Raw genomic sequence first — 27,916 nt, 5'->3', positions numbered from 1 at the left:
CAAACTGCCAGCAAATACAGATACAAAATCGAATAGTGTTTTGATTTCAGTTGCCAAGCCTATTCCACTTTTTCTCATGTTACTGGCTATTTTATCTGTTAGTCCGGATGACCTTCTAACATAGCATTGCACACTTATTTTTGTGTTTGAAAACAATTATAAAGCTATGCTAATCTTGAAATGCAGTTTTGTCTTCTCTCAGCCAGATGGGGCTGCCTTAACACAGACTGACATTTTCAGTCTTACTAAGCCTACCCTTTGCCACAGAGAGTTTTTTTTTTTTTTGAACAGCCAAGGCAGTAGAATCGTTTTGCTTAGTGCTAATGCTCATTTTTGAATGTTCTGTATGGGTAGTTCATGGCTTTCTGGGTCAAAGATCAGATGGTGTGATATGGTCAGAGCGATTTATCAAATCCCACACCGAGTGTCTGAGATAAGACAGTCAAGCAGGAGGTGATGAAAGCGAGAGCAGACTTTGGACCTTCTTCACTGGCCCCTTTTCTTTCCCACCGGTTGCGGTTCTTCAAGTTGCCTGTCTTACCTTCGATCAATATGAAGATTAATTTTGCCCCAATTGGCGTGCCCCTCCACAGGAGACTGCAGACTGTCGCGGTGCTGCAGTGGGTCTTCTCTTTCCTGGCCTTAGGTAAGTGGATTTAATCAAATGTATGGGTGTGTGCATTGGAGACACCAGGGACTGAGGATGAATAGCTTGGTATGCTTTTCAAATACTTTATAAACTTCTTCTGTTTAATTTTGGAGTTGACACTGTTTCAGTTCAAACTCTTCATCAAATGTGTTGTGCAGCTACAGCGTATGAGTGGACGATGCTTCCATTTTCTGTAACTTTCTTCCACCAAAGTATTAAGGCACATTTGTGGCCAAGAGAGGGAGCCAAACAGAACCCAAGTAAAGCATTCCACGAGTTACAACGACACCCCGCATATTCATGGTTCGGTATTCGTGAATTCACCTATCTAAACGTTACTTTTTTTTTAAACATATCCTCCGTTTTACTGAAAAATGAAACTATTTGCTGTTTTGGTGGTCTGTCCAAAATAACGAAGGAATTACTTTGCCACCAATCTTGTGGCATCTTGGTGCTAAGGAATTGAGGAAGCATTGAGAAACTTAATTTAAACAGCATATGTCAAACCCAATGAGCTGTGGAGCAACTTTATAAAACCAAACAGCTACAAGTTTGGCTGCAAAGAAAGCACTGACGTCTGTTGTGTCTCTGCTCCCACAAGAAATGAGTAAAACTCAGTTCATTGATTTAATTTATTTTAAAGTTGATGGGGGCGGCACGGTGGTAGACTGGTTGGCACGTCCGCCTCACAGTTCAGAGGTCGCGGGTTCGATCCCGGCCCCGGCCTCCCTGTGTGGAGTTTGCATGTTCCCCCCGTGCCTGCGTGGGTTTTCTCCGGGTACTCCGGTTTCCTCCCACATTCCAAAAACATGCATGGTAAGTTGATTGGCCACTCTAAATTGCCCCTGGGTGTGATTGTGAGTGCGGGTGTTTGTCTCTGTGCGCCCTGCGATTGGCTGGCAACCAATTCAGGGTGTCCCCCGCCTACTGCCCGAAGACAGCTGGGATAGGCTCCAGCACGTACCGCGACCCTTGAAAAAAAATAAATCCAAAATTGGACATAATTGTTTTTCATAGGACAGCGACAAAATGCAAAATCTACTCTCTGCATACAGTAATGTACATATCTTTCTCTCCTCAGCACCCACATGCATCTTCCTGTTCTTGTACTTGCTATTCACTCGTTACTGGTTGATCAGCGTGCTCTATTCTGTCTGGTGGTTCTTCGACTATGACACTCCTGCTCGCGGAGGCCGCAGGCTGCCTTACCTGTGTGGAATCAAAGTGTGGGACTACATGCGGGATTACTTCCCCATCAAGGTGAGATGTAGAATGCTGCTTGTGTTGATAAAACTCTGAATCAAACAATCTTCAGGATCGATATTGCAGGTAAGCTTTACCTCAGCGTTTCGGAGCAAAATAGCTTGGATTTATCTAATCTAATCTCCAATCAAGCAGTGTCCTTATCTATGTCCTTGGTAGCAAGTGGACCAATGATGTCCCCTTTTGTCCTGTAGACTGTGTTGGCGGTTAACTTGTATTCAAACCGGTCAGAGGCTTGGACAGTGGCAGACGTATTTGGTACCCAGGCCTTTAGGATTTACCAAATTTACACATCTTAATACCATCACTAGTCAAACTTGGCTTTCTCTGACCAAACAATCAAAGGATGGAAAAATATTGATGTCATTGAGGGCCAGCTCCCTGGCCTTGGGAGGACAATTTTGGAATTTCATTAATTAAAAAAAAGAACACAAAAAACAGTCCCTTTGCTAATATGGTATAAGTTACATCGGTCAGCACTAGTGATTCTGAAGGCCATGGGAAGATTACATTGACATGGCAGCACCAAACCGAAATCTGAATGGACCAAAAAAATCAACAATATCCGCAAAGAGAAATGCTATGAAATGAAGAGAATAGACTTTAGGGATTGGGAAAAAATACTACAATTTCATGGAACAAATACTGTGGTTCCTTAAGACATGACTGACTTGACATGATAGTTTTTTGGGGGAGAAACAAGCCATTGTTCAGCTATTTATTTTTTTGTTTTGCTTTGACTTGAGAGTGCAGATTGGTCATACAGTTGCTATGTGGTGGCAGTGAATGCAACTTAACTCTCTTAAGTAGTACTTTGGCAATAGTGAATAATTCTTTAAAAAAGTGGCTTCAAGTAATTGGCACTCCCAGTTGAAGTTTACGAAACCAAAAATAAAACAAAGAGAATCACATCATAACACATAAGTTAGCATTTCAGTTCATAAACTTGATGCTAGCGCTAACTCTGTTGCAGTGCTATTAACCCGATTTTTACTTTATGTACATCATTTTGTGTGTAGCTCCGGTTGTTTTTAAAGTGCTTTCTAAATAAAGTTGAGCTGACAAATCAATCTGCATGTTCGTCCTCTCAACAAGCACCGTTGTCTAACATGCACCATGACGTTAAAGGTGAACTATAATTTGTGGTGCTACTAGTTAACTCATTGATATGCTTTTATGACAGTTAATGTCATAAAAAAATTGAAGTGTGTCCCATCATCTGCGTGATGTTCTTATCGAGTAATTGTCATGGATACTTAAATGCATTAGTGTGGTCAACAGACAGCTTCTTAACGTACCGTACCTTTAATAAAAATAATAATGATAAATATTGTAATGGTGTTGGCTGCTGTAGCTACGTTTCCCCTCATAGTATTAAAGGAATAATACATACTTTCGCTTGGTGTTTTGGTCCATGTCCCGTTTGTTTTTTTTGAAAGAAAATATTAAACCAAGCATACAATTATTCATTTAGAGGCTAGTCCTTGATGACAGCTAACTTTGTAAAAAGGGACACAATTGTCGAGTTTACAAAGAAGGCTATGTATCCGTTTTTTGTGGGGGTTTTTTACTGCAGGGTCCAGAAATTGTCAAAGGCCAGGCTAGTCCCTGGGCAAACAATTACCGGTATGCATAACGGGCACATTTTAAAGGTTCAATGGAGAAGCGTGCTCATTCCAAATGCCAAATAAAACCAACAAAACACTATTAATAACCAATTATAGACAATTATGCATGAGGGTCCAGCGGCAAGGTTTTAAAGAAGTGAATTCTCTCCAAATGCCAAAAAAAACCCAACAAAATATCAATGATCACTAAAATGTACAACATTATGAGACCCTAAGGAGACCAACCAATAAGATTCCAAACAATGAGGTCAATTGGGGAAATAATTAACAAGCAGTAATACTTGACAGTGATTGGATGGGTATGTGTGATAGGTGCCATCTGAGCATTTATTCGATATCGATATAAGGTTCAAGTACCAGTGTGTTGTTTTGTCACGTGAGACAAATCAGCACACTGGTAGAATGACTGTCTTACTAGTAAAATAAACGAATCCCGCTACTATCTTCCACTACTGTATGACATTACTGCATAGTAGCAGACAACTAGGACGTTAGTCTAGTGGAAGTGGAAAAGCTGTGTGCATTTACTACACTGCTGGCCGTCTTGCACAATGCTGTCCTGGCTGTTTCACACTCACTTATTAGCCAACTGTCACCGAGCTCAAATTTCACTAGCTCGAGGAAGTCTGATATTGATCTCCGTCCTTCACTTTTCACCTATGCCTCTGAATGAAGTGAAATAATCACATTTCAAGAGGCGGATTTAAATATTTCTCACTTTATCTTTTTGAAAATGTACTTTTAGCTTGCTTCCTCGTTTGGACTGTTGTGTCCCTCTTGTGGTCAAGCACTAATAGTGCATACTACATCCATTAGTTTTTATTGGTCGTGGAGTATGTGGCTGTACAGTACCTCCTGCATATGGAAAAGGCACTGTAAAAGAAACAAACATACCAATATTCTGTTATAAGAAATAAATTTGTAATGTTATGAGAGAAAAGTCTGCAAAAGAGCAATAAAATAGTTGTCATTTTACATAGATAAATGGTCAAGATGAGGACATAAAATTTCCGACAAGATTTTGGCACATTAACACTCTTTAAAGTTATCCTTTGTTGCATTTGTCCCATCATCAAAGAATGTGTTTTAAACTAAAATCTAATTAAATGTTTTAAATTGTTTAATCGGACTTACTTATAATTCGTTTGACCCCTTCCTATACCCTAACAATTAATCCCCAATTAGAATAATGGAAAACATAAATAAGTAAATCCTTTTCTTATCTTCTAGTTACTGTAGTTTAGATAGTAGATTCATTTTAGATGAGATAATCGAAAAATATAAAAGTTTTCTTCTTGACTTCTCGGAAACATCATTTGAAATGTTAGTACCGGTAGGTGTGTCAGAAAAGTTCTGGAACTGGTTTCACAAAAGTTACATTTCAAATCCAAGTTTTCTCCTTCCAAATACAGTGGTGCCTTGAGACATACACGTTTTTTGAGGTATAAGAAGTCATTCGGGTTATTTTATTGTTGTTGTCTTTTTGGTGAAGCAGCCACGAGTTGTCCTGCCACAACTCTTGCCTCTTCACACGCACCGAATTAACCAAATGTTGCAAGTTCTCTTTGTAGATGTGTTTAGGTTGATCGTCTGGCCCACAGTGAAGGGTTTTTGGTACACTTTGTATAGTAGAAAATAATAGTGGATAGTGGATAGTGCCAACTGTAATTTCCAAGAGTTTATAAATGATTTCCAATTGTTCCAGCCTCAAACCTCCCTCCTCACATGTTGTCTTATACATGTGCTATTTCCAGTGTCATCTGACTCTATGTGGAAAAGAGAAGGAGTGTTCTTTTCAATTGATTTCATCGGTGTCTTTTAACCACTGTTTCTAATGATACCGTGATCAGGTTGTACTAAACCAGCTGATGTGTGAGCACTAAAGACTTCTTTTGAGAGAAAAAAAAGGAGAGCTTGTTCTTTTCTCTGCATATTAGTAAAGGAAAATCCCTGTGCCTTCTTTACTTGTGTTTTAGTTCCGTAGTGATACATTTAAAAACATACATCCTACATTTGTACATACTGTATGACACCTGCTTGTCAAGTATGTGAGATGTCATGAAGTCAAACAATTTTAAGTTAAATGCTGTGTGCAGTTACTACACCAGTGAAGGCTTTGGTCATCTTAGGCAGGATACACAACTCAACTTAACTTTGTTTGTAGAGCACGTTTAAAAAAACCCACTGCTGCATATAATGTGCTGTACATAAAGTAAAAAACAGACCTTGATTATTTTCTTGACCTTTAAGTGTTTTGGTGATGTTTCCTTTTTTATCATTTCACAGTTAAAAGCCAGACCATAATTAGGACAACTTTTATTGGTAAATAGAAAATTAGCTACTACTTTTTCCCGACACTTCGTCAGTGTCTGAATTTTTATCTTAAAATGGAAAAATAATTTGTATTTTTTTCCAGGTTCTGTTCAGAAACTACTATATAAAAAGTGTCTCTTCATTGCAATTCTTTTCTGGAATTTTTGGAATAAACAAGTTGTTCAAGATTTTCATTGCTCGTTGTTTAGGACCTATATTACACCACTTTACATTTCTCAGGTGTGGTCCCACCACTGGCGTAGCTAAGATTTTTTTCTTGGGGGGCAATTGGGGGGGCAAGAATATCTTAGGGGGACACAACGACAACTTATTTTTTACAAACCCCAAAAATTCTTCAGAAAGTGCCCGTAAAAATACATTGTATGTTCGCTACCGGGGACAGGTATGTCGGAAAAAAATTCCCGGAAAAATCAGAAAATGCCCAAAAGTAGTCAATTATCTGGTCTGGCACCATGGGGTCCAAGCATATTTCAAGGGGGGCGCTGTGCCCCTGCGTCCCCTCCTCTAGCTTTGCCAGTGGGTCAGACTATAAGAAGTTGAACTTACGAAGGCTTAAAGTCGGTTACAATGATTTACTGAGGCTCTTGCTTTCAGTTCCAAGTTGGCATAGTGCAGACAAGTATTAAGAGAGAAGACTTTTTAGTTTTGTGTGTCAACTAGACAGGTCAGAGACCCACATAATAGAAGTCTTGGTCAGCCCAATGAAAAGCTTTTATAGATTTACCTCATTATACTGCTTTGGTGCAATACTTTGTATTAACTTTAATATGCACAGTTTAGAATCTTTTATCTTTTGTCTTTTTACAGGAAACATTTTTATATCTTTAATATTTAGAGTTCAGATAAGCTGCTGTACGTGTGTGACTTTAAAAAAAAACTTGGTAAAACAGAGCAGTGGTCAATTTTGAATCACAAAAGACTTAAAGTTGTACCCAGAGCCACCGCAGATAGTCCTTCAAAGATTTTACTGAGACGACAAGTTGAAAAAGTCTAAATGATGTTTATAAACAACTAAATGTTTATAAACAATATCACAGTTGGTTAGTGGAACTCAAACCAATGATTAACCCAGCTTGAGGTCAGCTGCTCATGCCATACAACAAAATCAATGTTGAACTAATCCAACACATCAAATCTGAAATCTCTCTATGAGAAATGATTTGTAAATAGTGGCACTATCATTAAGCATTAGAATGGATGGAGAATACAAAAGGTAACAAGTGAAGAAAAAAAGCTCGTAAAAATGTGAGATGATATCTTGGCTCTCGATCAAATGTGACTCCATAATAGCACTTTAACCTTGAATTACTTTACTAATCTCCAAGTCAGTGAGTGGAGGTGATTGTTTTTTCCACAAAGGTGCTGCAAAACAAACTACACAAGAGGACAGATATTCAGTGTTGATAGTGACCTTCAGTGCCATCTCTATCTCTTCTGCTGGGCTTGTTGAAACATGTCAACACACCTCAACATTAGCTATCTTATCTCATGGTTTACAGTGTTGATCGTGAGAGAAAACACTACCTGTTTTGGGGAAGCAATCTAATGTACAGTGCAAAGTATGTTGAATGCCCAGGGACAAGCAAAGTCTGTAAAATATAGATATATATATGTAAAATATAATAAAATTTATTTTGGAAAATCAGGGTTGATTTTGTGTCCTCTGGACTATGGTCTGTTTACCAGCCTCCTCCTCTAATAATGCTAAGATGGTAAAGAGATAATTCCCGTTTGGCTGCATTTTTATAGTCATTGTTATAACATGACATATGTTCTTTATTAATTGCTAAACACCCCGCTGGCTACATGAGTCCTTCTACGTCAATCTGTCCACCAGGTCGTCGCTATTTATTTTGATTTTGGATTTGTTATTGCCTCTTTTTTCACATAAACCTAATAACTGACTAACTGTGATCAAACTATAACCACTTGTCTTGCACCATTCAGTTTCTACACAGCCAAGTATCGTTACTAAATCAATTGTAGCTGCAGTGACAAAAAAACATTTTGTAGTAATTAATTATTGATTTAAAGAAAAACATGAAACAGCCCTTAATGCTTTTATGATTTGGGCAAACTGTACATTCAGTCCTGCAACATTCAAAATGAATATGATGGTTTTTAATACGTCACATCTACAACAATCACTATACGAATATACAGTATGTATACATACCGCAGAGAAAGTCGGATATTGTTTATTGCAGCATGGAAGGGTTCAAAGAGCAAAAAGGCTGGTGAAACAAGGATAAAAAGGCACATGTACTTTATGAGCTCAACACAGCTGATGACCAATGTGTAGCTCTTTCAGGAATCACTTCCTAAGCTTCATTGTACACATTTCCACTAAATAAATTAACATCAAGAATGTCGAGCAGTTCAAAAATGTGTCCATGATTTCATTTTCCCCTAGTTGCTGAAGACGGCTGACCTGGACCCTCGACACAACTACGTACTGGGCTTCCACCCTCATGGAGTCCTGGTGGCAGGAGCCTTTGCCAATTTCTGCACCTATTCCACAGGCTTCAAGCAACTATTTCCAGGCCTCACCAACTACCTGCTCATGCTGCCTCTTTGGTTTCGAGCCCCGTTCTTCAGAGACTACGTAATGTGTGCAGGTTTGCTCCACTGTTTCAACTGAGTACAGTATATGCAAGATTTTCTACTGGGCATGCATCCATACCGATATTGAATCTCTGAACTCAGATCCTGAAAAAAAACATCAATACTACAACACCGATACCATTTACTAGACCGACATGTTGCTTCTGGGCAGGTGGCATAGAAGCCGGAGATAGTGACAAAATGGCCGCTGCCTGAGATGGATATAACGGATTGATTTGGCTGCTAAATTCATACTCCACGTATGCAATACTGATCACAATACCGTGGTTAGACTAGTGGTGCCTCATAGAACATATGATTGCAAAGAAAAAAACCCAGACTGACTTCCTCTTTAAAATATCTATAATGAAAAGTTGTTACTCTAAAATGTGTTATATTTTAGTGACACCTGTGCCATGTTTAAAGTGGAAGTCAACCCAAACATATTTTTTTCAAGAATATGTTCTATGCAAGCCCACTAGTTGAAACAAGGAATTCTGATAAATATTGTGTTTGTGGAATAAGAGTTAATCCACACGTGTTTAGCCATCTCTGGGGGCGGCCATTTTGTCACTTCTGTCGACCAAAAATGACATCACAACTCTTCAGGCCTCAGGTAATGACCAATCACGGCTGAGCTGTTTTCTGAAGCTGAGCCGTGATTGGTCATTACCTGAGCCCTGAGAAGTTGTGATGTCATTTTCAGTCGACTGAAGTGACAAAATGGCTGCCCCCTGAGATGGCTAAAAAGGGGTGGATTTTGCTTCTTAACTCTTATTCCACAAATGCAATATTAATTAGAATGCCGTGTTTCAACTAGTGGGCCTGCTGGGAACACATACTTGAAAAAAATGTTTTCGAACAATATTTGGAAGAAAATAAAACCCATTTTCATCACAATTGCGCGACACAATGAAATTATCAAGTTTCTGTACTTGGTATCAAGTACTCAAATATAATTACTTGTACTCATACTCGGTCTGAAAAGCAGTGGTTATTCCAACTTTGTACTTGCACAATATTGTATGCGTATACAGTTGTGTTCATTAGTAATGACCTCTCCGAACCTTCTTTTTTTTTTCTGATGTAGCATTGCTCCTTCTTTGGTATGAGTGTAGAAAAAAAGCCACAAATAGAGAACAACAAATGCATTGAGCTAATCCCTTGATTTTCCCTGAACCTAATTAGCATGAGCTATGCTGAGTTTTTTTGCGGTATGCTACTGTTTCATAATCTTTCATTTAACGTCATACATGATGATGAAATACTTGCAAAACGTCTTCAGTATGAATCAATTGATGCCTGCTTGTATGAACTCTGGGCCATTAAACTTTCCACTAAATGTAATTAATATTTTCCTTTCATTACCACACATTCTGTATTTATCACTGTTGCAATGCTGCAGGTTTGATTCCATCTGATAAAGAGAGCGCCAGTTATCCTCTACGGCAGAGGGGTGGTGGAAATGCTGTTGTAATCGCTGTTGGTGGAGCTCCAGAGGCCCTTGATGCCCACCCTGGGACCTTCAATGTACTCTTGGCCAAGAAGAAAGGTTTCATTAAGATGGCCATGGAGCATGGGTAAGAGCAGAGTGCCTGATTTTCCTAGGTTCTGTGGCTTACTGACAAGATTGCGTCAGTCTATTCATTACATGTCTTTTGCGGCTTGGGTGTTGTTAAACAGAAGCTTATTCAAGTCACGGAGTTTCCTGGGAAACCTTGTCATGTGATTTGAGACTGATTAGGAAAAAGCAGATACGATTTAACGTGAGGCGGCACCGTGGGCGACTGGTTCGCCTCGCAGTTCAGAGGTCATGGGTTCGATCCCGGCTCCGGCCTCCCTATCTGGAGTTTGCATGTTCTCCCCGTGCCTGCGTGGGTTTTCTCCGGGTACTCCGGTTTCCTCCCACATTCCAAAAACATGCATGGTAAGTTGATTGGACTCTCTAAATTGCCCATAGGTGTGATTGCGAGTGCGGATGTTTGTCTCTGTGTGCCCTGCGATTGGCTGGCAACCAATTCGGGGTGTCCCCCGCCTACTGCCCGAAGACAGCTTGGATAGGCTCCAGTACGCCCCGCGACCCTTGTGAGGATAAGCGGTATCGATAATGGAAGGATGGATGGATTTAACGTGATAAATAATATTAGCCCGTTGTGATTTTTATTTTCATTTTTTTCTCAGAGCTCACCTGGTTCCAGTCTTCTCCTTTGGTGAAAATGAGGTGTTTGATCAAGTTGGGAACTCAAGAGGAACCTGGCTTCGAAGTGTACAGGAACAGCTGCAAAGCATCATGGGTATCTCCCTGCCACTCTTCCATGCTCGTGGGATTTTCCAATACTCCTTTGGTCTCATGCCATACAGAAAACCCATCCATACCATCGGTGAGTGCACAAAGCTAGACTTTGACTGATTTGACCTATGTACTATGGGCACCGATGCCAACAGCATCTACAGTGTATGACGCAGGCCAACAGTAGGTCACTGGATGGGCTTTGGACATTGGCCCGGCACACTTGGCTGCCAATATCCTGAACTACAATCTCATGTTTTCCCAACCTGATGTTGGCAGAAACTCAGATGGGTTACAGAAGCGTCAGGAAACATGAGTTGTTCAAGTCTCAGACCTGAAGACGAATGGGCTTGAGATTTTGGTCGAAGTGGATGTGGGTGAAATGATGCTCTTTAGGACAGCGTTGCCTAGAATGAATGACCACTTAGATTGGTTAGTAGTATCACATTAAAACCTCTGACTGACCCACTTAGACCAGTGCTGTTGTTGGCAGCCATCTTAGTTTGAGTCTTTTGGTGTTTCCAATTTTACATATAATTTTGACAAAATACTAGTGTTGTGCTCATGACCACACCATCCGAGACCAAGACTATCCTGAGACCAGAACTCACCAAGAGTCGAGACTGAGTCAAGACTAAGATCGAGACAAGCCGAGATCATGACAAGACTAAAAATCAATTTAAAAACCTTGAAGAGCATTCCCGCTTTAATTTTCATTTTCTTTAAATACATTTTCCAGGCAAAAACACAGTGTCTGCTATTCTTTCAAAGCACGGCATCCAAAAATGTACAATTTTAACACATATTTTCAACCAATAATTACATCCTTTTATAATACAAAAATTACAAATTTAAAGATGAACTTGGTTGCATTTCAGAAACCTACTGTATGAGGATAATAATGCCCCATGTACAAAAAAGAAAAAAAAAGAAAAAAAACAACATTGTGAAGGTTGCAATCATTATGTGGGGGGTGGGGACTAGTAACACATAAATTGAAGGTATTTCTTGTTTTATAAACTGCGATTGGCTGGCAACTAGTTCAGGGTGTAGCCCACCTACTGCATGAAGACTGCTGGCTCCAGCATGCTTACGATGAATAGATGTTGTTTTATAGAGTGCTTTTCCTTATTATCCCATTAATGAAGTTGAAGAACAGCAGATCAGTGCTGGTCTCGACTGGTCCTGACGGAACATCCGGAGTCCGGCCAGTTCGAGACCGAGACAAGACCAAGAGGTTTGGCAGTTGAGTCATACTAACCGCATGACTGGCACCCACCATGTGCTTAAGCTTTCTGATCTTTCTTTATGAGAAGTGGCCGAAATTATAACCAACTTGCTCAAATTACTTTTAGATGTCATTGTTAATAATAAGTGATGTTCATTTCCATGAAGACACTGATCACGTTAATGATTTTTCACAATAATGCGCTAGGGGTTGCATCGAAGCAAGCGACTATTCAGTGTTGACAAGTTCAAAAGCTTCGATGAGCAATAAGTCTTTCGGGAGGTACACTCAACGCGCATATTATAACTTTCATTATTGACCCTGTTGCCACCTGTCACCTGTGTGCAGTTGGCCGGCCCATCAGGGTGGAGAGGAACGAGAAGCCAACAATCGGGGAGCTCAATGCCCTTCACCAGCTATACATGGATGAGCTCAGCCAACTCTTCGAGCAGCACAAGACCAACTATGGCGTGGACAAAGACACTCACCTAAACTTTGTCTGAATAGGACAAATGATGCAATGCTATTTATTTTGAAAAGATTATTTTTTTAATTGGCTCTGTTAACCCAAATTTGTTCTGGCATAGTGCTGGAGGATAAATAATATGATTTTGGATATGCAACTAGATGCCCTGCTTTATCTATGTGTATAAGATATGTTTCAACAATGACAGTATATCAAGACTTTTTGTATAAGGTTTGTGTGTCAGACTGGTTCTATTTCTATTGGCTTTTTGTAAAACTACACACAAATTACACTAATGACACAATTTTGAGTTTCCTCACTCTCAGTTACAGTGGGTACAGAAAGTATTCAGACCCCTTGAAATGTTTCACTTTCTGTGTCATTGCTGCCATTTGCCAAAATCAAAAAAGTTCATTTTATTTCTCTGAATACTTTCCGTACCCACTGTCAGGCAACCGGGCTTTGGGATTTCGTCCTTGCCAACATTGAGACAGTTTCATCAAAGATGTGCTTACTTAAACAGTCACAGATTGCATTTGGTTACAAAAGTCACTGACATCTTTTTAAACTGCATGTCTCTGATTTAATTGTGATACTTAATGTATTTTAACAGTTTTGTAAAAAAAACAATTTTAATTGCTGAAAATTGTAAAACATCTCCAAATGTAAAAATGTAAACAGCTTGATGTTTATGATTTTTCAAACAACTGCATTAGACTTTTTAGACTAGCTCTGCAATTTTATCAAAACACACCGATAACTAGGTTAGAGAGGCATCATTCAACCGAATTAATGTGTCCTGGTTCTTATTTAATTACTGTAGTGCCCACCAAGCAGTGATTCTGGTGTTGGACCAGGTCCCCAAACGATAAGACTGCTTGTTAACTTTGGCAAATGCTCTTTTATGAGATGTTGGCTTGAGCTGGATATTTCCAAATTGAATGTCTGTCTGACTGGACGATGCCCTGATTCTTTCAACACAGTCTGGACAATGTGTGTGTGTGTGTTTGATTAAGAAAAATGTTGTAAAAATAAAAAAGTATGTGAAACTTTGGAGGATAATATGGGACAAAAACTGAGCACTAAGGCAATAAAGTGGATTCATCTTCACTGGAGGATAACACTGAAATATTTAGCTGTTTGCAGGTGTATAAATGACACGATGACATTTGTGGTAAATCATCAGTTTCTCGAGACACTCCTTACCATGGAATAACTTATACCGTGTGCGTTAGCTTTTGATCTAAACAGCCACTGTTTGCTACGACACTGTACAAAACTGATAAGTGTTTGGCCTCCTCTTGAATGAGTCGCTGTGAGGTCAGAGTAAGAGAATTATAGACTTATTTTTGTCGAAAGAGATCAAAGTGCAAAACAGCACTGATCTTATCATTGATTTTCATGGAATGAAAGGAAAACATATGGGCAAAACTACGCGCTTGAGACGAGAGTAGAATGATTGCCCGGACAAGTTATTAGGTACACTGGCACCCTTCAATGTGATCAAACACAAGTACTCAATCCATAACGTTGCTTTTACCAAGACAATACAAATGTTACATAAATCTATCTTCCTAATGTAGATACATGAAATAGCACACACCTTAAAAAAGGCATTTTTAACAATCAATACCTCACAGCATATCAGTATAAAATGAGGAGTGTTCATTTTGTAGACAAATATATATATTTTTTTTATACAGCAATGAATTGGATCTCATTTGAAGTTGCAGTTATACACAAAGTATGTATAGTGTGCCTACATGTTGTGGTTTAAGTGCTTTTAAAGCAGAAGTCAACCCAAACATATTTTTTTCAAGAATATGTTCCCAGCATGATTAATTTTGAATTTGTGGAATATAAGTTAAGCAGCAAAATTCACTGGTTTTTAGCCATCTCTGGGGGCGGCCATTTTGTCTTCTGTCGACTGAAAATTACATCACAACTGCTCACAACGACCAATCACGACTGACCTGTTTTCTGAATCTGAGCCGTGATTGGTCGCTGTGAGCAGTCGTGATGTCATTTTCAATCGACAGAAGACAAAATGGCCGCCCCCGCAGATGACTAAAAACGAGTGGATTAACACCAATTCCACAAAGGCAATATTCATCAGAATGCCTTGTTTCAACTAGAGGGCTTGCATAGAACATGTCATGTCATGTCATCTTCCAAACCGCTTATCCTATATAGGGTCGCGGGGAGTTGCTGGAGCCTATCCCAGCCGTCAATGGGCGAAGGCAGACTACACCCCGAACTGGTCGCCAGCCAGTCGCAGGGCACACATAGACACTGTCACTGAGCGGGAATCGATCCCACGCTGCCCGCACACAACTCAGGCGTGTGTACCACTACACTATCAGTGGACTGCATAGAACATATTCTTGAAAAAAATATGTTTGCGTTGACTTCCGCTTTAAGCATTTACAATGTTTGCAAATAGAACAATCTTTTCTGTAGCTGACTGGGAATGTGTTCAGTCAAAATAATCAATATGTCATCTGTATAAATTAGGAAAGTCCTTAATTTCCTTAACTTGTCTGTGTACCTACGTTGGCACAAAAAAAACCTGATTCACCAAATTGTCTTTCCAAAGTTCTCAGTGAGTGAACTTAACAAACATATTTTTGGAAATGAAATTACCAATTCTAATTGCAAGAACATATTGTTTAACACAAGGGAAGCATTGCCTAACTTTTACGTCAAGTCAAGGACTGTATGACGATATCTAATAGCTGTCTGGGTTCTTGGGCACGCTCCCAACAGATATGCACCATCGGGTCTCATTTTTTGGATGAACTGCATGCGCATGAGATACAAAGGGCAAAAGAGTTTATTCAGCCAATGGAAATTGACTTTCACCACACCCCTAATATCCAGTGTGATGAAATCCTGTCAAGGAGGCCATACTGTTGCTCTGCAATCCTTTGCAGAAACATTCAAGAAGGCAGACATATGAATCTGAATGTGTAGTATTGTTTAAAGTAGTACAGTGCAAGCTTATCACTTACAGAAAAGAAAAGTAACAAGCAAAAGACACAAACAAGCATTGCATGAAAGTGGCAATAGTAAAGGCTTGTAAAAGTCTCCAAGGAAGAAATTTTCAAATAAAATGTCTATGGGCTCCGCATTTCAGGCAGCAATTGAGTTGCGGTTCTATCATTTTGTGCTAATACTTTTGAGCCCTGTATATGGAGGACCTCTCCATAAAATGGCTGTACTTCCTAAATGATAAATAAATACAATATTTTATAAAACCACTTAAAGCTGAACGTCTACACATCCTGATTTCATCAAATCCATTGTGGTGATGTAAAATCATAGCAAGTGATTGTGCAAATATTTCTGGACTTAAAGAAGGCTCCAGTTTACAATCTATTAATGTTATTACGCTAAATCGGAAAAGAAAGGAAACATGCGTGGAAAAAGAAGCCCTTAATCAACGCTGAAAATTTCAAATCAAGTTTTGTGATGGCTTTACAGCAGCCTGTTGGTTTATGATATGACCTATCCTTTGTTGTATATAGCAGTTTGCCCAAAGGAACAATATAAGGAAGGACAGCTGCGATTTCTTCAAGCAGGCAACAAATAGTTATTTAGCCATAATGCTCACCAATCTTTTTAGCAGAGCTGGGCATTTTACAAAAAAATTGAGCGCCCGTTATTCGTCATCCGTCTGCACCATGGGTACCCTTCCGTCGTCCGTCATTCAAGTTTTTTTCGGGGGGAAAAAAATAGTACCCGCCTATAGACCAGTACACCGAGCTCTGATTTTTAAACGGGATCCCGCCAGAGATTCCGACCTCAAACTTCAATATCAGGCCCCGCGTTAATGATATATTTGCTGTTGCATTTATTTTAGACATAGCTAGCATCCTAAAATATCTGTGTAAATCAACCCAGTTTGCTCTTGCAGTGTAGCACTTTAATTTATTTATTATGCTCATTATAATCCTCATTCAACAATGAATGATTAATAATGAATATTAATTGGCAGAAATAGAGGACCCCAGAATCCTATTTTGTTCCGGGATCTGGTGGTGGCTCCACATGACTTGACTTTGACCCCATGAACAAGAGGTGCAATGGAGACAAGTTGCAGCTCCGCGTGTGTACGTGTTTGCTAGGAGGACGCCGTTCAAGTCACTCACGCACACACACACACACACACACACACACGCACGCACGCACGCTCCCCACACACACGCACACACACACACACGCAAACGAGCGTGTGCGCGCTTGACTCCTCCCAGCGGTGATTAAATGCCGCCCGGCCGTCTCAGCTCCTTGCAGTTGAAATCAGTCATGACGGGGGAGCTGTGAGCTGAGACCTTTTAGCATCGTAGCACGTAGACGTAGTACATGTGATTTTATTGCCCAGGCAGTGTTGACAACCAAGAAAAGATGAAGACCATCCTTGCCGCATACTCGGGCGTGCTTAAAGGTAAGCAGGGTGCAGGGAAGACTGCAGCAGGAGCTCCTGAACTGCACGGTCAAACAAATTAGTTGTCATTCCTGGACACAACATGCTTAAATACCCCTTAAATGAAACTGACTTAAGTTATCAACTGTATAAATCGTACATGCTCAGTTCTCTGCTTAGAATTATTGATACAATATATTTTTCCATATTATACTATGATGTTGTTTTTGACTTTGAAAAATAAGGTTATAAGAAATGTGTGTTTATTTTGTGGGACATATGTAACCCTTAATACAAAATTAGAGCAGCACCAAGATTTTAAAAACTAAAGCAAAATTCTACAAATACGACAGCAGCTGTTCCAAGTAAATATGCACGTTGATTTCCATGAAAAGAGAAGATTAAAGGGGGGGCGATAATGCAAATTTATATCTTGAGCAGAACTTATTTTCCTCCATGTACGTTTGTTCAGTCAACACGTGCCGACTGTTTGTGTACTTTTCTGTCTGCTGACCAGTTCGATCTGGATCAGCGAGATCATTAAACTGCCAGCAAAATGTTTTGCTTAGGCGGTCATGGTGGCCCTAAGTAGTCATGGGGCCGAGTATGCAGGTATACTGCCGTGGTGCCGGGTTATTTTCAGTGTGGACTGATGGGATTAGTCAAGTCTTCCAAGGGATGTATTCTTATTGGATCTCAGTCAGACTTGACTCTAACTATTGATCTTACCATGAGTAGTTAGTTCTTGCCCCATTGCATGCAGTCTTCTCACATGTTACTTTGTGGCTTCAATATAATTTGCCTGCAAAGGATGGATGGAAGAGATGAACCCTCATTTATGACATGTTGTGACCACCAAGATTCTAATAGATTATTATGTGACTCATTTCAAGCTTCTACAGTACTTTTTTTTTTCTTGCCTGATTTCTGTCCAGGCACCGGCTCCAGCATCCTATCCTCCCTGCAGGACCTGCCCTTGGCTTTCTGGCCATGTGGATCCAAGATAGAGAAACATCTCCAGGCCATCTCTGTGCTGCAGTGGGTCATCACCTTCTTAGCCTTGGGTATGTGCGTGTGCGTGTGTGTGTCGGTAATTGTGCATTTCAGTTGAGCTGTAAGAAAGTCAACAAAAACCTAAAGAATTAGCATGTAGCGGATAGTCTCATTACTGCCAAGTAGGTCAGTTCACTAAGCTGCAGTATTGTATGTGCATTCTCATGCTAGGTCCTTGTGGGGTTTCTGTCCTCTTTAAACTGATCTAATTGTATACTTTGGAGTTCCCACCAGAGCTGGGCATTTTACTAAAAGTTGAGCGTCCGTTAGTCGTCATCTGTCTGCAGCGCAGTTACCCTTCCGTCATCTGCCTTTTTTTGTGGGGAAAAAATAGTACTATATGCCGGTCCGCTTCTATTTTTAAACGGGCGTCTTTCGGTGAGTCTGACGATACTTTCACTCTCACTCGTCCCCCCCACACCCGGACAATATTTGAACAGAAATAGTGACTGCGCTTCGGAAGCCTGTTTACTTGCTTTGACAGCCTGGTCGCTCACTCAAATCTGTCCCCCAAGCAACAGCAACTCAGTATTTTCATCCCCGCGCTCGCCATGGCCATCAAAGCCTCACCACGGAATATAGACAAATGACGGACTGCAGACAGAAGGCGGACTAAATGAAGGGGGTTTCCGTCTATGCTTAATCCGTCTATTTTTTTTTAAAAAATTCCATCGTTCTTCAACCATCAACAAAGCGGGCGTCCGTCAGGGACGGATAAACGGACCAGTCTGTCACATAGACGGAACGCCCAGCTCTGTTTCCCACTCTTGGTTTTTCACAGTTTCCCCCTCATTCTTCAGGGGCAGTCTGCACTGTGCTGCTAATCTACATGTTCTGCACTGATTATTGGCTTATCGCTGCCCTTTACACTTCCTGGCTCATTGTTGACTGGAACACCCCAAAACAAGGTATTTTCACAGTGTTTTTCATTGTATTTATTGATAACAAACATGTGATGTGACTCTCCTATCTGATGATGATTGCGGGTTTCCTGCCCATAAACCAAAAATGTAATTTCGACGAAAAGGGACATGCACTGCGTCATTATATCACCATTAAATGGTGTGGTTTTTGAGGTGTAAAATTGATTGGGCGATGCACGTACAAAGATGCTGCTCTGTTTGATAATCAATGCTTGAGTGTCTTTTTGTAGCTGCGCGAATGAATGTAAAGACTTGTTAAAGGGAAAGTTCACCCAAACATATTTTTTTCAAGAATATGTTCAATGCAGGCCCACTAGTTGAAACGATTTGCGGAATAAGAGTTAATCTTCCTGTTTTTAGCCATCTCTGGGAGCGGCCATTTTGTCACTTCTTTCGACTGAAAATGACATCACAGTTGCTCTGGGCTCAGGTAACGACCAATCACAGCTCATCTGTTTTCTGAAGCTGAGCTATGATTGGTCGTCATCTGAGCCCTGAGCATGTGTGATGTCATTTTTAGTCGACCGAAGTGACAAAATGGCCGCTCCCAGAGATGGCTAAAAATGGGTAGATTTTGTTGCTTAACTCATATTCCACAAACACAATATTAATCAGAATGCCATGTTTCAATAAGTGGGCCTGCAAGAACATATTCTTGAACAAAAATGTGTTTGGGTTGATTCCCACTTTTAAGATTATTGACACAAGAGCCTACCAATGGATATTATGTTTTGATGAACGGTAAAAAAAACAAAAAAAAACCATACAGAACGATACAAAATTTACTACTGAAATTCATTATCATCATGATCGATGGGAAAAGTCACAGTCAACCAGTGCTATCAGCTAACAATACAATTACTATACTGTAAAGCTAGATATGACATTATGTAAGAGAGAGAAACAGCATTTCAATTCTTCTGTATGTTCTGTGTATATATAACATTGACAAAAATAAACAACAAGTTTGAATTCTTGAATCCTACTTTAATAATGCAACAAAAACCCACATAAAAGTGCTTTTTCACTCTGGTTCCCAGTGAAATAATGTGTGCACGTGAACATGAACATAGTCTCGAGACAGTAAACACAGTAAAAGTTGTAAATCATTCTAAATAATAAATTATTCTCAAGTGTCTATTTTGCCCATACATAGTTACAATTTATATAAGACTATTTCACTTAATTACTTGGAATAGTTGACAGCATAGCTTACTTTAACGAAAAAAAAATAAAACATTGGCTTTGCACAACATTAGCTTCAAGGCTAGATGAGCTAGATTTGTATCCTCAATTTTTATCCCGGTATAGCGTATACAATTATACCATGAAGGCATTCAATTTATAATGTTATATCAATTTTAGGCCATATTGCCAAGTAGAACGAAGGTAGTCTGCTTCCTGACTACTGCAGGGGCCTGTGAGCAAGGCAAAAAATCCAGCATGTCTAGTTTAAGAGGTGCCCACTTTTCATTCTGACATCACTCGCATGTGTGCAATCAGTGTGCAACACAAATATAAAGCAATGTGAGAGTTGAATTTCCCCAAGAAGAACTATAATGAGTATAATTTAATGATAAACAGTGTATAATTAAAAAAACAAAAAGTAAATGTCTTTTTTCCCTAACCAGGTGGCAGGAGATCTTCATGGGTCAGAAGTTGGACAGTGTGGACATACTTTCGAGACTATTTTCCAATAAGGGTAAGTAATCTTAACAGTTTGTTGTTGCTCATCGAGACAATCTCACTTTTGATCACTCACACTGAAGTTCATGGAATGGCCATGGCAACCTACCTACATTTGAAAAAAAAGAAAACACTAACTGCTGAGCAAGTTGTTGTCCATTTGTGGTTATGTGTAGGTATGACTTAATAGATAAACTTATCAGAATTAGGTCCATCTATCTGTTAAGACCTTGACGTAACTTTGTCCTGCCTGATAGGCTAAAAGGTGACATTATCCTCATACATCCCAGACCAAAGCATGAGCGTTTTATCTCAGAATAGAACTTTCTATGTTACTAGGGAAGTCAGAGTCAACACTAATGTTCAATTACTCTATCTCTACTTTGTATTGTGTAGAAAGTAGGATCTACAGTGTGTTGACGAAAACAAGGGATGGACTTGAAGTGATGCCGTTCGAGGTTGAACTTTGCCCATCACATTGATCTGAACTTTGTATGCGTGTGCCCCGTGGACCTTGCTATGACCATTTCTGTGCTGTTGTTGTCATCTTGAGAAATATCAATGATGCAAAATGAACAAAACAACAATAAAACCGACAACCCCCCCACCCCCAGCCAACGCACACACTGTCACTTGGAAGGAGCAGAATATTTCTGCAGGGTAATCAATTTGCAAATTGCTTCCCTTCAATTATGAACAACTGACTGCTGTTTACATGAGCTGGAGGCTAATTGAATAAAGTTCAAAGCAGCAATCAAGGGAAATCAGGAGTTTGACCGTTACAAAAGCGATTATATGAGGATCTCAGCGACTCTCAACAGCATTAGCAAAGGCTCAGTTATTATAGCTGTATTTGGAGAAACCAAAGTATATTGTTCCTTTGGGTTCACTTTACTCCCCATGACAACCAGGTGGAGTCTTGTGATACTAAGGGGATCTTGAATGCTATCTCATTTGCTAATGTGGTTACGCAACTGTTGTTTGACCAACTCCAAGTATTGTGTACACATTGGGTAGACTCTTAAGTCTGCGGTACACATCAGGACACAGTTAACATTGTCTTGTTCGGTTTGACCACCATGTCATGCAAAATTTAAATATCTCCTGGATGCAAAAAATAAAGAGAATAACTGCTAAGTTGAGTTTTATGTCTTGTTCATGGCAGTCTGAACAGGTACACAGTATACTCTGTACTGTATACTCGGTCATTATTTTATGACAGCAGTCGAGGCATGATCCATTGATAAGGATGTCCTAGTTTCTAAGTTCCTAATGCGCAAGATGGGTCCAAATCAGCTCTACATTTGAGGTAAAGGCAAAACCCCAAAGTACAGGGTGTCCCAAATTATTCATTTATATATTTATTTAATTACATTTGAGTATCTTAGGCAAACAAAATAAAATAGTTGAAAAACAAAAGATTTATTCATAAAAATTCCAACAACTTTTTCAAGCTAGGTGGTTGAACTACTAAATGTTTTTGGTGTCGTCTATAATGTAAGGAAAGTCAAGGCGAACTTGATGAATGACTTGACGAGGCCGTTGGTATTTTTTCTGCACAGTAGCAATCAATCTTTTTTGTAGTTTTGATAATTAACCAGGAGTCCTGTGCAAAAAAAAAACAAAAAAACGGCCAGTCTCATCTTGTGTTGGCCGGACATATTGCTTGTAGTCATGCAAAGGCAGCAGCCAAAAGTCCTGTGTAAATTGCCAGTTGGAAGACTGATGCGGAGTAGTAAAGTCGACTAATCGAATCCAACCCTAATTCAAATCTCCTCACATATTCCTGCTTGGTAATGTGCTCCTTTCTGGAAACCCGCCTCACTAGTCCTTGTTCTCTTGTTCCCCAGCTAATTAAAACCCACAACCTTCCGCCCAATCGGAACTATATCTTTGGCTACCATCCCCATGGTATCTTCTGTTTCGGGGCTTTCTGCAACTTTGGGACGGAGGCCACAGGCTTCTCCAAGAAATTTCCAGGCATCAAGCCCTCTCTGGCAACCTTGGCAGGGAACTTCCGAATGCCTGTCCTACGAGACTACCTGATGTCTGGAGGTGAGTGGTCTTCTTCTTTCAGGTGATAATGCTGATAAATTTTATCTGTCGGACAAGGAATCTTTGCCCTTTTGTACAGCTGAAATAGCTTCTGTTTACTTCGCTTTGCTTTGTTTGTTCTCCAGAACGAGATCGAGTAATTGTACGTTCACTTTAAGGTTACTTTAGGTCAGCGTTTCCCTGTCTTAGGGCCAGGAACCATACACGTGCAAGTGTACTGTATACAAACGAGGGATGCAATGATTACATTTTAAACAGTTAGCATTTTAAATTGTAATTACCGTTAACATTAATGGTATGCCAACATTTACGGGTCATTATGTAACTTGGTTTTAAGGTCAAGGTTTAGTTTACATTAGTTTAAAGCAAGGGGACGAATGTCAAACAAACTGCTGATCATTTGGGTAAACATGAACAGATTTAACGACATTAAAATGAAACATAAAAAACTTCAAAATTGCTAGCAGTAAATACACCAATGAATGAAATATTCTTTCGGCTGCAGCTCACCCACACCCAAATGAGATTAAATAATTATAAGTAGTGAATGAAGGGTGCATGGATAACATTCTAAAATAAACCTAATGTGTATATAGTACAATAAAATAAGCATTTAATAATCTGATCATTTTAATATTATTTTTTTTAGGAAGATGCAGCATCAAAGTTCAATATGCAGTAGCAGTTGGAACTGTCTGAATGCTATTAAAAGACCATTTGTGAAGGCTGTTTGATGCTGGAAGTGTTTGTGTGATGCCGTTTGAAACGAGTTAAATGGTTTGCTGTCAAAAATGTGTTGAGAACAATCTGAATACGGTATAAGTACCCTTCTCAGTCCGCACGTTTTGTGCAATTATCTCCAAGCATGTATAATGTATTTAGAAACAAATCTGTGATTTCACCTGACAGGTATTTTGATAAAAACCCACTTGAGGTCAACCTTGTGCAAGGAACGCTAACTGGCCTCAGCGCATAAGCATAAACCACATAGTTGGGGACCAGATATCATACAAGGACATCATAGACACTTTTGAAATAATTTAACAATCTGATGATTAACGTGTAAAGTCTAATTTATTTAAATAGCCCTTAATCTTTAAAGAGTCACAAAGGGCTTCACAGGCCCACAGTTGACAAATCTGAATGATGTCCCCGATCTAAACCACCGAAGAGGGCAAGGGAAAAACGTCAACATAAAAGGAAGAAAGAACGGCACTAAATTATTAAGATTTAATACATTTTTTTTTCCAATTGTGAAATGAAAGATTTTTTTAAATCCTGATTATTTCGTTAACTGTAATTAGTCTTTGCTGTATTATTCACTTATAATTCAAAATGTTTAAAAGAAAATAAAAGGCACAATTTTGCCTTGCTTTGTTTAGATGTGTGATAGCAGCAACACACCTTTTCACCGCACAAGGATAATAGCGCACAATTCGATGACTCCCAAATTATTGGGATTCTGACGCAACTTCACAAGACAACATCAGAACACCTCAAACTTGGTTTTGGTTCCTACATGTTGTAATAATCTCCCCCCGTCCCCTAAATATTTCAGGTATTTGTCCTGTGAACAAGAACTCCATCGACTACCTGCTGTCATGCAACGGTACAGGCAACGCAGTGGTCATTGCTGTTGGAGGCGCAGCGGAGTCGTTATACAGCGCACCAGGCATGAACTCTGTCATCCTGAAGAACCGGAAAGGCTTTGTGAGAATGGCACTCCAGAAAGGGTGAGCTGGCCTTCACATACGGGCACAAATTGGCACAATCCGTTTTCAGATTCAAATGTCGCTTGCAGGAATTAGTCAAACCAAAGTCTTTCTAGTTCAAAGTACATCACGGGGAGTGTTACCTAAATCATGTTGTGCCCTTTTATAGAGGACATACACATTTTATCGCTAGTGGCTCCCAGAGAACCCAAACAACCCTGATTATGTCAAATATCACTGAGGATTATCAATGGTTTTACCTTTTAAAGCCAGATTAGAGCTAGTTAGAAAACAAATGAAGTTATGCAAACATTACAACATAACAGCTAATTGGTAAATGTTCCAACTGAAAGTATACTTGCAGTACTGTACTGTAATCTGAATTTAGCCAACAACTGATGCCTACTAGACTGTGACTTTATTATTAAAGCGGAAGTCAACCCAAACAGATTTTTTTCAAGAATATGTTCCCAGCAGGCCCACTAGTTGATACACGACATTCTGATTAATTTTGCGTTTGCAGAATATAAATTAAGCAGCAAAATGCACTTGTTTTTAGCCATCTTTGGGGACGGCCATTTTGTTTTCCGTCGACTGAAAATGACATCACAAGTGCTCACAACGACCAATCACGGCTCAGGTTCAGAGAACAGGTCAGCCGTGATTGGTCGTGAGCTCTGAGTAGTTGTGATGTCATTTTCAGTCAACAGAAGTGACAAAATGGCCGCCCCCGGAGATGGCTAAAAACGGGTGGATTAACTCTTATTTTACAAACGCAATATTTATCAGAATGCCTTGTTTCAACTATTGGGCTTGCATAGAACATATTCTTGAAAAAAATATGTTTGGGTTGACTTCCACTTTAAATGGAGTTCAAGTGTAAAACTCAATTTGACACTGAAGTTCTGTATAGAAAAGTCAAGTGAAATGTCCTCTGGCACGATCAAATCTCTTGCGAGGTTGTGAAAATGTTGTGTTTGCAAGACATGTTGTGGTTTTATCGGGAAATGGCTTTGACTGGCATTTCTTCCATAAATCAGCTATCATTGCCGAAAAATAGAAATGCTTGTATAATTCAGTAGAAGCTTAATATTTTGGCAAAGAAAACAAACCTGCCTACACTTTCACACATCTGAAGCATGCTGTTTAGCACATTTCTTGCTGGCAGCTATAACAACAACTTCCATCTGGATTTTCTCATTCTTGTACCTCCAGTAGGCTGAACAGATGTTCATCGCATATAAATAAACTAGAATTGCTTCTCTGATTTGTGCAGTGGGGGATACTGTTGTCAAATGCATAAAATCCCAGCTAGTAAGGCTTATTTGAAACGTATTTCTCTTTGTGCGCTCAGGTCTGACTTGGTTCCAGTGTATTCCTTTGGGGAGAATGATGCCTACAAGCAGGTGATCCTGGAGGAAGGCACTTACTGGAGAAATCTCCAGAAGAAGTTACAGAAGTTGTTAGGCTTCGCTCCATGCCTTTTTCACGGATGTGGCCTCTTCTTTGGCAACTCCTGGGGTATCGTGCCTTATGGAAAACCGATCACCACCATAGGTAAGTGCACATCAGCCCTTTTTGTTCAAATGTATTCATGAATAAACAACAATGCTAAATGTGCTTGACTTTTTTTTACAGTCGGGGAGCCAATCACAGTGCCAAAAATAGAGCATCCATCTGACGACATGGTGGATCTGTATCATGCAATGTATGTTAAGTCCCTCCAGGGCCTGTTTGACAAGTACAAGACCCGTTTTGGCTTGAAGGAGTGTGACGTCCTGTACATCGAGTGAAAGACTGAAGGGGAAAGTCTAAACATTGAGAACAGTGTATCTTCTGACCCCCATTTCAGATCTCTCTCCATGGAGCCTGATTGGGATCATCTTTGGACTCTAATCTACATGAGCACATTTTGCTTTGCGTCTCCCAAGCAAATAGGCCTAGATTATCCTCAGGGATTGACGGGTTATAGAAAATGGTTCTGTGGTTTGGACTTACATTGAACATGATTTACTGAGGAATCCCTTAACACAAGTGCCTTTTTTGTGTTTTTTACATTTTCTTTATAAATCCATCCAAATACATTGTGTGTCATGTAAGTGCATAGGGGAAGGTAAGGACTTCAAAATATATGCATTCATAAAGCTTTGTAAAATTATCTTCTATTGTTAAAAAGCACAACCAATGCATATTAAGTGTACCACTAGAATATTGGGATACACAAACCCACAGAGTAATGGGGTTGCCAAAGACCTGCATTCTCCTCACAAACACGTGTACAGTACCAAATGTCCTCTTAGCAAAGCCTATACTTCTCCATGGGATTCCTGTGTTGAAAATACAATACATTTCTGCATGTGATTTTAGACTGCCATAAAGTATTAATTGTATTCAACATAGAGGAAAAGAAGCCTGTGTCAGCGCTCGTCTCTTGAATGAATATTTCCAATGCACTTTGTCTCACCAATTCTATTCCAGGGGTTTTATCACGAGAAAAACTAAGGTTTTGATATGAGATGATGATTCTCATTTATTGTTCAAGTGGTGTTCAAGTTAGGATGGACGTGTTCTGCAGTGAAAAGTCAAAGAGTGGCCTATATCCTCAAGTGCTTTTGGAGGGCTTACGACTGCAGTCGAGAGAGGATCATTTAAATGACTATGCTGGTTTTGAAGTTTAAGGCACAGTATATCACCTTGCAAACATGCAGTCAGCATTAATTGGGGAAAAATGGAAGGGAATGTCTTACACAATGCCTTATTTGTACTAGATTTGAAGGTGTCACTGATATTTGAAAAACAAATGTTGGATGTTCTGTATGCTGGAAATCATCACAATATTTGGGATTGTCAATTTGTAAAGGTAGTTATTCATTTCTTATTGTCATTCGGAGATGAATGTCCTCTGGTTTTGCCATGCTGAATTTAATATGAAGTGCAGTGTAATTCATGTGCAATACAACTGCAAGAAATGTACAGAAAAGATCTCTCTGTATATGGTGTCTGACATTGTGTGCCGAACTATATTAAATTAAATTAAACTTTTGTATATTTTCAGAAGGAATGTATGCGGAGAGTTTTTCATTCATGCATTTCATTCATTTTCATTTTCAATACTTTATGGCTTAAAACGTACTCTTTTACTATGCACCACGTGCGGCATACAAAACACTCATTCTCCGCCTCCTACAAAATCAATACTGCAAACAATTCCACTTACCATGTGAACTATTTGTATATAAAGTCTTAACTGCGCTCTGGAATCACTTTTTTCATTTTGTTCTGTGCACTCGTTCTTGCCACCGTGATGTCTATTAATAAAAAACAAACAAACACACGACATTGACTGAAACGGCACTTTTTAATTCACGCGACTCAAAAGTTGCACATCTTGGCACGGGTGCGGTAGTTGGAGCTTGATTGGCGAGATTAAATGTACGTTATTGCTCTGTTATTGATTAGTAATCATTACAATGATTCAAATACAATATTTTCAAAGGCAGACCAAAAGTTAAAATTGTACGTTGGCAGATAGCCCCCTCTTGAGGACATGCTAAATTCTGCAATCACTCAAAAAAAGCAGATTGGAAATTTGTCAAATC

The 27,916-nt window shown here is 39.5% G+C and overlaps 2 protein-coding genes across 2 annotated transcripts; both read left to right on the top strand.

Annotated features, from left to right (window-relative positions):
• Positions 1–283: 283 nt before the first annotated feature.
• Positions 284–13,591, top strand: mogat2 (monoacylglycerol O-acyltransferase 2). Its single transcript, XM_086012411.1, has 6 exons — positions 284–646; positions 1,731–1,909; positions 8,288–8,492; positions 9,884–10,058; positions 10,660–10,859; positions 12,345–13,591. The coding sequence occupies exons 1-6, from the start codon at positions 457–459 to the stop codon at positions 12,497–12,499; spliced, it is 1,104 nt and encodes a 367-aa protein (XP_085868537.1). The 5' UTR covers positions 284–456; the 3' UTR covers positions 12,500–13,591.
• Positions 13,592–16,744: 3,153 nt separating this feature from the next.
• Positions 16,745–27,374, top strand: dgat2 (diacylglycerol O-acyltransferase 2). Its single transcript, XM_086013295.1, has 8 exons — positions 16,745–16,909; positions 17,824–17,952; positions 18,742–18,849; positions 20,496–20,566; positions 22,401–22,605; positions 24,164–24,338; positions 25,672–25,874; positions 25,956–27,374. Exons 1-8 carry the CDS (start codon positions 16,870–16,872, stop codon positions 26,108–26,110), a joined length of 1,086 nt encoding a protein of 361 aa, XP_085869421.1. The 5' UTR covers positions 16,745–16,869; the 3' UTR covers positions 26,111–27,374.
• The last annotated feature ends 542 nt before the right edge of the window (positions 27,375–27,916 follow it).

The sequence above is a fragment of the Filicampus tigris genome, chromosome 17, assembly GCF_054856515.1.
Source record: "Filicampus tigris isolate MCC_2025a chromosome 17, RoL_Ftig_1.0, whole genome shotgun sequence".
Lineage (NCBI taxonomy): Eukaryota > Metazoa > Chordata > Actinopteri > Syngnathiformes > Syngnathidae > Filicampus > Filicampus tigris.
The sequence above is the reverse complement of the archived record's forward strand: the minus strand, read 5'-3'. Positions and strand labels throughout refer to the sequence as shown.